This window comes from Clarias gariepinus, chromosome 12 (assembly GCF_024256425.1).
Source record: "Clarias gariepinus isolate MV-2021 ecotype Netherlands chromosome 12, CGAR_prim_01v2, whole genome shotgun sequence".
Classification (NCBI taxonomy): domain Eukaryota; kingdom Metazoa; phylum Chordata; class Actinopteri; order Siluriformes; family Clariidae; genus Clarias; species Clarias gariepinus.
Window position 1 is genome coordinate 17,952,742 of NC_071111.1, and position 12,299 is coordinate 17,965,040.

At 38.6% G+C, this 12,299-nt stretch overlaps 1 protein-coding gene across 3 annotated transcripts in view; it reads right to left on the reverse strand.

The window, feature by feature from the left end:
- Positions 1 to 1,673: 1,673 nt before the first annotated feature.
- LOC128534227 (kinesin-like protein KIF21A) overlaps positions 1,674 to 12,299 on the reverse strand; it is a 47,106-nt gene continuing 36,480 nt past the window's right edge. For all 3 annotated transcript variants that reach the window (XM_053508571.1, XM_053508570.1, XM_053508569.1), the window contains 10 exons: positions 10,698 to 10,885; positions 10,414 to 10,539; positions 9,602 to 9,634; positions 9,240 to 9,376; positions 7,050 to 7,224; positions 6,750 to 6,914; positions 5,593 to 5,710; positions 5,079 to 5,249; positions 3,290 to 3,489; positions 1,674 to 2,114 (listed from right to left, as the gene is read on the reverse strand). In XM_053508571.1, the coding sequence (XP_053364546.1) occupies positions 2,057 to 2,114; positions 3,290 to 3,489; positions 5,079 to 5,249; positions 5,593 to 5,710; positions 6,750 to 6,914; positions 7,050 to 7,224; positions 9,240 to 9,376; positions 9,602 to 9,634; positions 10,414 to 10,539; positions 10,698 to 10,885 (1,371 nt within the window). In that variant the 3' untranslated portion in view covers positions 1,674 to 2,056. The remainder of the gene's footprint in view (positions 2,115 to 3,289; positions 3,490 to 5,078; positions 5,250 to 5,592; positions 5,711 to 6,749; positions 6,915 to 7,049; positions 7,225 to 9,239; positions 9,377 to 9,601; positions 9,635 to 10,413; positions 10,540 to 10,697; positions 10,886 to 12,299) is intronic.

Consider the following 12,299-nt stretch of genomic DNA (forward strand, 5'->3'; position numbering starts at 1 on the left):
TCATTCCAAACCTATTGCCCTCCCTTCACTTTCAAAGTCTTTTAACACTTTTATTTTTAGGTGGGAAGGGGGTGGTAAAACCCTGGATTGTACCAGTCAACAACGTTTCATGTCTCACACACACACACACACACACACACACACTGATCAGCCGAACATGAGGACCAACCTCTTAATATTGAGTAGGTCCAACCCCCTTTGCCATCAAATCTGCTCAGACACTTCAGTATTGAAACCAGCATTAACATTTTCCTCAATTTAAACTGCAGTAGCTTCTCTATTGAATCAAACTACACAGACCAGCCTTCACTCGCCATGTGCATCAGTGAGCCTCTGCCACCCATGAACCTGTCACCAGCTCACAGGTTTTCCTTCCTTGGATTTTTTTGGTAGGTCCCGACCACTGCAGCCTGGGAACATCCCCCAAGAGTTGCAGTTTTGGAGTTGCCCTGAATAAGTTGTCTAGCCATTACAATTTGTCCCTTCTCACTGTGGCTACATTTTTAATATCTTGTTACAGTGGCAGCTGGCAGTGGGTGGGATATATTAGGAATCAAGTGAATTATTTTTTTTGTTTGAAGTTGATGTGTTGCAAGCAGTAGAAATTGCCAAGCATAAGGATTTGAGTGATTCTGACAAGGACCAAACTGTGATGGCTAGAAGACTGGGTCCGAGGAACTCCAAAATTGCAACTCTTGAGGCGATTTTCCTGGTCTGCAGTGGTATCCTGTGTAGGGTCATGGGAGCCTGGAGCCTATCATGAGGCAAAAGCACATACAAAAACCAAGTCACAACCTATGGCCAATTTGGAAATGCCAATCAACTTATTTAGTCTTTGGACTGTGGGAGAACACCGAAATCAAACCATGCACTTGGAGAACATGCAATCCCTAGGAAAATATAAACTATAAAATAGATATTAGCAGTTATAAGCAAGGATTAACAACAATACAAAAATCTTTTTTTAATTTCATGTTTAAATATAGTAATTAAAGTAGTATAAGCATATCCTAAAACTAACAAAAGTCGAATATTTGGAATAAGTTTAGTATTTGTAAAAAAGGAGAAGCACTAGTTTCCTTATGACTTGATTTGAAATTATTTATCAGAGATATAGTTAAATTTTTTTATTGGTACAGTAACTGAAAATTAATCTCAATTTAAATGACTCTTGAGGAACCCCCAATACCGTAGTTAAAGCTGGTTCTAATACAAAGTCCATTTTAATTATATGGTTTGATGTCTGGAAAATGGCTTGATCTTACATTAAGTTGTATTGTAGCGATTTAAAAGAAGACGCAAAAACCAAATGATTGTTTCAGACTTTTTTTTTTTTTTTTTTTTTTTTAGCATTGACCTGTGATTCTATCCAGACAAAACAGACTTGGGTAAGACAATGATTAAGTTACAGTCAGAGTTCTGAAACTTTATCTGGGCAAAAATTTATGTACACTTAAAGTTCAGCACTTACAAATCAAACAAACACCAACAACATCACAAATACAGTAGCTAGGACAGATTGCAAAACTAGTACATGGGTGCACAAGAATTATACCAGTAGTAATGAAGTTGAACCTAAAGATGCTTTCTTTGTGTTTATGATGCAGAAACTGTTACTGCTGAGATGAACATCAACACTTTGGACATCAACCACCAGATCAAAAGAACTGACATCGAGGTATAATGAAGGTTTAATTTAAGAGCATGTTGGTCCCGTTCAGCCAGCATCCAATCACACACATTCAAAAACGCTTAAATACGTCTTCACAATGTTTCAGTCAGTTTTACTGATCTTACAGAGCCAAAGCCCAGCTTTGGTTTTGCCCCAGCCAGCAATGAGCATGTGACCTAAATTCATAAGAGAACTGCTGACTGCGCTCAGGAACAGGCCACTTTCAGAGGTACATTGATCAGCTTGCTTCTCTTTCAGTTAAAGAAGCACACACGGAAAGCACGTACGTTCCACCGAGTGAAGACACAAAACAGCCAGAAAAGAGTGCTGGATTTCTTTGTCCAAATAATCTGCTCTGTTTCCTGGTCACATCAGGCATTTGGATCAGTAAAGCCCATCATCCAGAGAGCCTTTAACTTGCCAGATCCTCACTGTCCGATCTCTGCAAGAACACAAAATCATAAACAATATTTAGTGTATTCTCTGTTTATCAAAGGGTGGACTTATGTTATGGCTGGAAGCCTGAAGATTAACAGTAATGATACTCTATGTACAGACAGTGTACAAGCAGAGTTCAAGTCAAACCAGGGCTTGTTATAAAATTTCTCATGAATGAAGGCATAAACCCACCTGACATTTACAGTGCACTTTAGTCATTCAGCAACAACTACAGTGAACTGTACAGCAAGTGAACATTCAGTAAGTAGAACACCTGGTCCTTGAAAATTGATGGATAACTTGTTACCAACTTGTGAAAGAGACACATCTGTTTGTGGGAACTTCAGATCATCAATGAACACCACTTGCACATTACAGAAACTCTTCTGGGAGTTACTGTCACAACCTCAGCACAATCTTGACCTTACTCCAAGCTATTTCCATATATTTGGGCCATTAAAGTTCCTTGGGGGCCAGCGTTTTAGACCACGGCGCTAGTGAAACACTGGGATAAGTGCATGAGTGTAGCAGGGGATTAGATTAAGAAATAATGGTAGTTTATACTCTCTAAGTTGCATAACTAAATAACACAGAGACAAGAAGGGTTAAGCATATGAATAAGACTAATAACATGTCATTAGGTCCATAAGGTTGTGTGGTCTGTTTGAGATGTGTGTGGTGACTGGGGACGGTTTCACTTTACAGTGAAGACGTCCTGACCTCAACTGTTCTTTGAGGACTTGTGACTGCTGTCACTCAATAGTTCAGGACTGGAATTTCCTAAATGTTTGTACCTGAGCCTTGGATAACGAACTGGACTCCATATTAACTTAACGCCTAAAACACAGTATGACTGCAAAACAATTCCTGCTATCTTTTATCACCCAAATAAGGATGACGGTACACATTAGTAAAGCTGCTTTGCGACAATGACCATTGTTAAAAACGCTACACAAATAAAATTTAATTGAAGTGAATTGGATAAAAAAATGTGCATGCCTTGGGTCATGAACATAATGTATAACAAGAGTGAATACAAGTATGTTATTCGTTCAGTTTTTTTTTTTTGTAATGTCAGAGTTGCCTATGTGGATTAGGACACTCAGATTATGTCTCCCAAAGTCTGAAGGTGCACATGCTTTGTGTGTGTGTGTGGGAGTGGGTGGGTGTAGGACTCACTCTGAGGCAGTGAATAGATGAGTGCTGTTGGTGGAGATGCCGTTGATGGCACAGTCATGTCCTCTCATTTCCCCTAGAGGTCTTAGTGTGTCTGCGTGCCACAGCTTCAGCAGACCTCCTCTGCACACACTCAGTAAAGTCCTGGAATCTGGCACCACTGCCAGAGCGCTCACCCAGTCAGAGTGTGCCCTGTCAACCTGCTGCTTAGGGCAAAACACACACACAAAAACACTGACCTATTGAAGTGTTTTCCTACTGTACATCCCATTACAATTAATAAGTAATGACTTTAAGTGTTAAACTCAAAGTGTCTGTCTGTGAGCCTTGACTAACATTCTTTACTACAATTAGACATTTCTTAAGTTTTAATAGCAGCTTCCTAATGATATGCTTTATATATACTTAAATAACAGTAATATTTTGGGACATAGATGGATTAAATATGTATTTAATAGGATTATTACACACATATAAAGTACCTATTTACACATAGAATTACAATACATAACTTAAAAACACATGCTGATGAAGCATGTGAAAATATTAACAAGGCAAGACAAGGCAAGTTTATTTGTATAGCACATTTCATACACAATGGTAATTCAAGGTGCTTCACATAAAAAAGAAGAAAATAATTCTAAAAAGAAATGAAAATAATGGCACTAAAACTTTAAAACATTTTTAGATTTGATTTAAAATAAAAACAGTTTGTAAAATCGCTTTTAAAACTACTTCAAATTTGATTCGAAGCAGTTAAAAATATAAAGTAAACATAAAATACAGTGCAGTCAGTTCAGACGTAGCACAGTGCTCATTCAATAAATGCACAGCTAAACAAATGAGTTTTAAGTCTAGATTTAAATGTGACTAATGTTTTAGCACATCTGATCTCTTCTGGAATCTGGTAGCTTAATGGCTAAAGGCGGACTGCCCTTGTTTTGTGTGAGCCCTTGGTATTTCTAAATGACTCGATCCCAACGATATAAGTGGTAGGTTTATATTCAGTGAGCATATCTGCAATGTATTTAGGTCCTAGGCCATTGAGTGATTTATATACGAGTAAAAGTACTTTATAATCCATCCTAAATGTTACAGGAAGCCAGTGTAAGGACCTTAGGACTGGTGTGATGTGCTCATATTTTCTGGTTCTAGTCAGAATCCCGGCAGCAGCGTTCTGGATGAGCTGCAGCTGTCTAATGGTCTTCTTGGGGGGGACTATTACAATAATCCACCCTGCTAGTGATGAAGGCATGGACAAGTTTCTCCAAGTCTTGATTGAAAACAAAACATCTAATTCTTGCAATGTTTTTAAGATGATAGTATGCTGATTTAGTTACTACTTTGACATGACTACTGAAACTAAGGTCTGTCTCCAGAATCACCCCAAGATTCTCGACTTGATTTTTAGCTGTTTGATACTTAGAGTGAAGGTATGCATTCACCTTTAGAGCTTCATCTCTGTTTCCAAATGCAATGACCTCAGTTTTTTCCTTGTTTAACTAAAGAAATATTTGGCACATCCAACTGTTAATTTCATCAATGCATTGGCAGAGGGAGTCAACTGGGCTGTAGTGATTTGGAGATAAGGCCAGATCAATCTGGGTATCATCAGCATAGCTGTGATATGCAATATTCAAATGTGGAAACATGAACAAAGATGACAAAAGAATGCGAAAATTATGTGAAATACTGTATCTTTAGACGGGAAGATTTCTTATGCTCATGTGCAGACTGTATTTAATTAGGTGGGGCAGAAGACGGGTTCAAATATAGCCTCTCTCTCTTTTACCTGTTTGAGCTGTTTGCTAGACAGGTCCCATCTTCTTATGCAGTGGTCCCTGGCTGCGCTGTACACAGAGTCTCCCAGAATGCTCAGGGCCTCCAGGCCATCCTGATGAGCTGGCTCAAAGGTATGAGTAGAAGGAATGCTTCCTTGAGCTCCTTCCAAGACATCAAACAACTGAAACAAAGAGCAGACACACACACACACACACTTACTCCTCATGGGAAGTCTGTGCTGCTGGGGAGCAATACCTGGGCATAGAAGATAATTAAGGGGTGCAAAAGTACATACTGGGGAACAACAGTGTATTTTGTAGAACCCTGAGAGCTTGATTAATATGGTAAAGGTAATTTTTAGGTACAGTAGGCTATAAATTAGGTGCAGTGGCATGTGTGGCGCTGTGAGTGAGCCGAGTTTGAAAAGTGGTAATTAAATATCTCCTACACACTGGAAGCACAAGAAAGACTTGAACACTAAGCAAAAGTTATTTGGGTGTGTGCGTGTGCGAATGTGTGTATACCTTCAGGCTGTGGTCTTTGGAGCCTGTTATGACCACATCTTGACCATTTCCCAGCTGGTCCACTGCGAGACACATTACTGGCCCCAGATGACCTGTCAGTTTCCCAGTTGAAACAAACCTGTAGGAGGAAAAGAAAAGAAACAGGCTGTGATGAAGAGCTCTAGGGTAACCAGAGTTATAGGAACTGAGTGATATGCCAAATCAAGACACCATAACATTCTATATACTGTATAATTGCACATGGCAAACTATGTCAAAAAGGTTGAGCTGTGCGATTTAATCGATTATTAAATTTTTTGTTGTTAGAGTCAATTAATTAAATTGTTGCATCAGTATATTAATCAAAATGTATTGAAATTATTTAGGTAAACTTACAATTAAAAAAATATTAAATTAACAAATTCCTTTCAAATATACCATTTATTTAGCTAAATATATAAAGTGTACATCTTCTGAAAATACTTGTATTTTGCTTGATCACTGAATTTAAAAAAAGTAATAAAAGCTCTGATACCTTTTAAACTAGCGTTTTTATTTTATTTTAATATTGTGCATAGGAATGTGCAGATCTTCCTTTTATTCAGTTCATGCATCTAGCTAGCAAGCTAGCTATTCATCTAAATGAAAAAGATCGATAAGATAAATGGACAGCCAGACTGGCTTCTAGTCTTACTTATAATAAATGTTAAGAATTAAGGACTCGTGTCACATATGCCACATGCCCCAGCACCCTGAAAGAGAGATATGCACAAGACTCTGACTAACTGAAAGGCACCATTTATTTTCAAAGCCTACTCATGCATGAGCTATCATATAAAATTCACAAGTCAGAGAAGAAATAAATCACTTTTATGATGCTTTATGTGCCACACCAAAGCTAAATAATTACTGTGATAAAACAACCAGAGACTGAAATGTCAGGGGGGAAAAATGTCTTGTCAGAAAATGTTGCTAAAAGACTCCGTGAAAACTTTTGCCAACATAATGGATTATATCACTGGGGCTTTCCGAGTACTCCCAACCAGCTAATCAATTTTATTCTGACATGAGACATATGTTCCCTTTGTACTAAATATAACCACTGAAGCTAATACAGATCATTAGGGTCAGTTGAAAAGGGCATATAGGAATGCAGGATGTACTTGCTTGCTTCATACCTCCTCAGATCCCACATCCTCACTGAGTTGCCTGCTGCAGCATACAGGAAAGTTCCAGAAGGATTCAGGGCAATCTGGTTGATTTGGTTCTCACCAGGAGGGATAGCGACAGCTCGATTGCCCAAATTAGCACAGCTATCTCCCTGAGACACTTGACCAGACGATCTGCGGCAAAGAGGCAAAAAAAGTAAGTTTAAGTCTGCTTTTTAAAATTAAATTAATTATAAAACTTTGTCTCATGCTTAAGTTAAATTGCTGAGAAGCTCATATAACAGTAAGCTAAAGCACAGGATAACTCACGTGAGTGTACGGATGCACTTGGCTGAATCTCTGATGTCCCACACTTTGATGTATGTGGTGGAGACGGTGAAGACGAGGCTGGAGCAGTACCTGACAGACAGCACACTGCTGGGGTGATCACCGAGAGACATGATTTCCTGTCCTGTAACCAGGTTCCACACCTTACACGTTCGATCTGACACCAAACACACAGACATGCATCAGTCAGGAGAAAATAACAACAACATAGCAAAGCTGCAAATGGCAATCATATGGGTCTAAGCACCTCTTTTGCCGCCAAAAACTATTTTGCAACAACAGTTATACCTGTTTTAATCTCCCTTTACAGCAATTGGCAGACTCCCCCTTATCCAGAGCGACTTCTCATAAGCATGAAATTACTAGAGCCCATGCTTCCATACCAGCTGAGTTATTTATTTATATATGTAAAACGTGCTGGTGCAGCATTATTTAATAATTTTTCAAGTTTAAATTACATTAACTACTACACAAAAAATACATTTCGGCTTACATTTAAAATTTTTTATATGATTATTTTGAAAGTGTATGAGAGTGACAGAGCATGAGGACATCCTTGATGTAATGAAAATATGTAGACAGTGCAGTAACTTCCAGAGGTACAGTGCCTTACACAGTATGCATGAAACCATTAAAGGACCATTAAAGAACAGTTAATGACTGATACTCATGCACTGTCTCTCTGAGATGACAAGCTTGATTTAATAAAAATACGTTGACACTGTCACTGCTTCACCTAGAGGCACTATACAACATTGCAAGAACAGCGCAAGAGGATCCCGGATGGTCCTGTTACGAAGCAGACGGCGGTTTGAAATGGCTCCTCCTGTACATTTTATCTCATTATACACCTGAGAAGTTGTGGGCTAAGGATCTTGTTTAAGATCCCAACAGCAACCACTTGGTGGTGCTGGGATTTGAAACAATCAGAAATCAAATACCGTCTTTTTATACCTTTAACACAACTCACAGATATCAGACTCACAAAACTGCATAATACAAAGTTTAGTAATAATGAGATTAGTAATTCCAGTATCCAACACTTCCAGTATACACTTCCAGTACACAGCACCAAATTATCCAAACAGTAACAGTCCATGTGGTTTAATTCAAGGAAATTTAAATTTAAAAAAGTATTGCTGCAGCTCATGGCTGTTCAAATGCACAATTCTGTGCTCTAGCTCCACCATCAGGCCAGTGTACCTCCCCATCACCTTACTGAGCAGCAGGTAGGAAAAAGAACATTTTCAACTCATCAGTAAGGTAATTTTTGGTGGCAATTGATATTTATTTGTTTATTTCCAAACATGCATACTATATGTACAATAATGTTTATTATACAATATTTTGTTCTGATTTTACTGCCCAAATTAAATAGTAACCCACTAATAACCAAATTTTTGTTAGGCAATGCAGTGTTTCGAGAAGTCTAACACTATTAGCAGGTGTGCTAAGGCAGATGGATACTAGCATACAGGGCTGACCAAACACAAGACACAAAGACAGTTTCTTACACATGCCACTGGTGTTTTTCTTTTTTTTTTTTTTTTTTGGAACAGTTATAACATTAACCGCAAAAAAGATTATCAATTATATACCAGTAAACTGGTAACGGGATCATGGGCTACCGAGGGTCACTCATGCCACCAGGGACGAAAGGCCAACCCATCCGGTCTGATCCCACAGAAAAACAATGTAGCATAAATTGGCGAAAAAAAGTCAATGGTGGTCAAAAACACCAAGTGCACAACAGCACATCAGTGCACCAGGCAAAGAGCCCAAGCAGAGACTCCAAACTCCCCAGATCCCAGTCTGATTAAGCACCAACTGGTCAAACAAGTCCAATCCATGGAGGTCCCACCCCACAACCTACAGCACCCAAAATCAGTTGCCAAAATCCCGGTGCCAGACACCAAAGCACACCACTAGAAATGCTGTGGAGCCATGCCCCAAGGGGCCAGAGCCACTCTTGTGGCACAATACTGGGCATAATGATTACATTGTAGTGTAAGTGTTTAGCTGATACTAAACATTTATTTATTATAAACAACAGCATGGCAGTGGTGATCTACAACAAAATACAGCTGTTATGTTATAAGCCATAACACACTTTCTCACATGCTCTGTTGCTTAAATGAGGTGCAAGTAAAGTTGGAGAGCTTGAGGTGTTACCCTTTGAGCCAGTAAAGAGAAGATCATCAGTGGAATCCACACACATCAGGGCTTTGGTGTGTCCCTCTGCGGCATACAAACACTGCAGCTTGGCTGCTCGGCTGCCTTTAGGGCATGACACAGGGTTGATCACTCCTCTAGAAAAAGGACACACACAAGCACACACCCACACACAGTCTAAGGAATGACTAAATACATTATTATCATAATATCAAATAAAGTGACAAGGAATACCATAAGCAGCAGCTATTAAAAATATAAATGACTATCCCTAATGGCAGCAGAATAAAACAGCTACAAGATCAAGAGAGGTGATAAAAGAGAGGTATGTTGGGAAAGGGTAAAGAACACCTAAAGAATACCTTTGAGCCTCAAAAACTACAGGGTCATCAAATCTGTTAGAGAAAAGGAAAATAAACACAATCACGCAAGGCTTTAAGCCGAAAATTATTAAAATGTAGTAATGTATACAACAGTGTTTGGTTGTTAAGCCCGCACCGAGTGGGCACAAGAGACAGATTATAAACGTTAAATAAAGTCATTAAAAGAAATTTCACTTAATTAAATTAATGATTTAAATTTAAAAGTGCATGTATTTTTAATGACTTAATTAAAGATGTAATCCCCACCTACAAGGGGCATTCAAGTCAAACTGGAACTTGTGACAAAATTCCATGAAATGAAAGCTTAAAACCAATTGACCTTTACTGGTGCAAACAAAGAATGACATACTGGATGTCTGTGAATCGACAGATAATTTAAGCCAACTTACAGAAGAGACGCATACAGTATGTCTAGGAACTGTACACACAATCATTTACCAACTCCACTTGCACATTACAGAAACTTTCTGCAGCATTCTCACATCTCCACTACAGTCCTGACCTCTTTCCCAGCCATTTCCACAAACTTGGGTCATTAAAGCATTTCATGGGAGGTCAGAATTTGAGACGTAAAGCAGACAGTCCAAGGGTATCCAAGCACTCAAGAAACACTGAGATAAGTGCAATAGTGTAAAAGGGGATCATATAAAAAAATATAAAGGGAGCTTTTACTCTCATAACTGTGCTCTGTTATACTGCACAATGAAAAATCCTGGTTTGACTTGAACACCCCTCATAGTATGTAAAACGTTGTGGTTACTACTGCTGTAGAAAGGTACTTAAACTTTTACTGTTTTATGTCTTGACTCTTGGGCTTGTCCGTGGACATCTGACTCCTTTCCTGATGTGACCTGCGTGTTAGAGGCGAGCGTTCTATTGACCTCTTCTCCATCGCTGTAGGAGACCTGACATCAGACCTGTGTGGTGCAAATAAACTACTTAAAATCCACTATACAACATATGAACACAAGAATATCTAAAGCTTTGATATTAGACCTAAGCGCTTAAATTTCTGAATGCTTGATGATCTTTTTTCTATTTAATAAAAAAAAAACAATAATGTAGTGAGACATACATAATGCTTGTTCTGGATGATAAATTTGTGGCCAGGTCTCTGTCCAACAAAGGGGACACTAGGGGAACAATGCTCTCCGAGCTTTCAGGAATGGATAGGAGAGGAGTTGAGAAATCGTCCAGAGGGGCATCAGGGTCAGCGCTGTTAGCATACAGTAGCTCCATCTGGGTGGTGGTTCTTCTTCGAGCCTGGTGAGGAATTGTAGAACATTTTAGAACTCATGAATCTGGCAGCAGTAAGTCAAGATGACTCACAGGCTGCATGTACATGGTCCACAATATTCCATTGGTGATAAAAATAATAGAAAATAAAAATTGTAATAAAACTGCATTATGTAATTACCCTAATCGCAATAGTCTGACCTTTTGGCCTGATCAAAACAAATTGTTCAATTAGAATGAGAGGGGAGGTGTGTGAACCTTGGATAATCTCACCAACAAGTAAATATTAGCCATGTAAACACTTCTTCTGATTGTTTTATCTTGTCTTTCTGCTCATGTTAGCTCCCCATGGCGGTATTATTAGGTGATGTTTCGAGTTTCTGAGAAGAAAATGTTTTGTCCATTTCTGATCAGTAAACTCAGTAGAAAGAACTGTCTCGCACCATTCTTTTATTTCAGACTTAACCTAAACTTAAATTGTTAAATTGCATTAGACATTTCATAGTGGTAAGAACCATGTTCACATGTTACGAAAGTGCTAAATGCACATCTTATCAGATCAGAGTTCATGTAAACAGTTGGAATATCTCATCGGAGTAAAAAAATATTCTCAGTTTAAATGCAGCTATTGTGTAACACTTGAGTGGTTAGAACAGCTGAAAGGAGAAATGTGGTTGCCGCTTAGGTTGTTGTTACATTAACCACCAATAAAATTTTTTCTTAAGTTACTTTCCAATCTGTTGCAGCAAAACATTTGTTCCCATTTCTTTAATGCAATCTACTTAATGCAATTTAATTTAATATGAAGAAATGAAGCACACCTTAAGACTTCTGCACAGTACTGTACCTCAAACCAAAATAACATACAGTATCTTGGCTAAACCACCTCATTTTGTGCAGGATAAATGTGAATCTGTATTTTTCAAACTTATTGCCCGACTTACCCTATGCATAGGTTGAGGGGTTGGTATTTGCTGAATTTATAACTTTCATGAGGGTAACTGAGGCTCAGTGTTAGCTGAATGTTTAGAAGAAAGCAAATAGCATGCAAGGAACATCTAAGCCATTGGGAAAAGAGAGTAAAAGCGTCAACTCCCAACAAAAGGGTTCAACATATAACAAAGGGTTTAAAAATACCGGTGTACAGTGGATACAGGTAGTCAAGTCAGGAGAAGGCAGTAACCATGAAGCTATTAGTAAGTCATTAAAACATCTACAACACTATAGTATGTCCTATAGTGTGACTCTGAGGGCAAGCATTCTACATACTGAAAAGAGCTTAGGGAAGACACAAAAAGCAGTGTTTAGCTGGTTTAAATGTGGGCTTGTTTAACAGGTCAGAATATGAGGTTTTTGGGAAGGGTAGACCCCATGCACATTACTACTGTTCCAGTTTCTGGTTAAATGCAGCTATTGTGTAACACTTTAGACCCAGTATAAA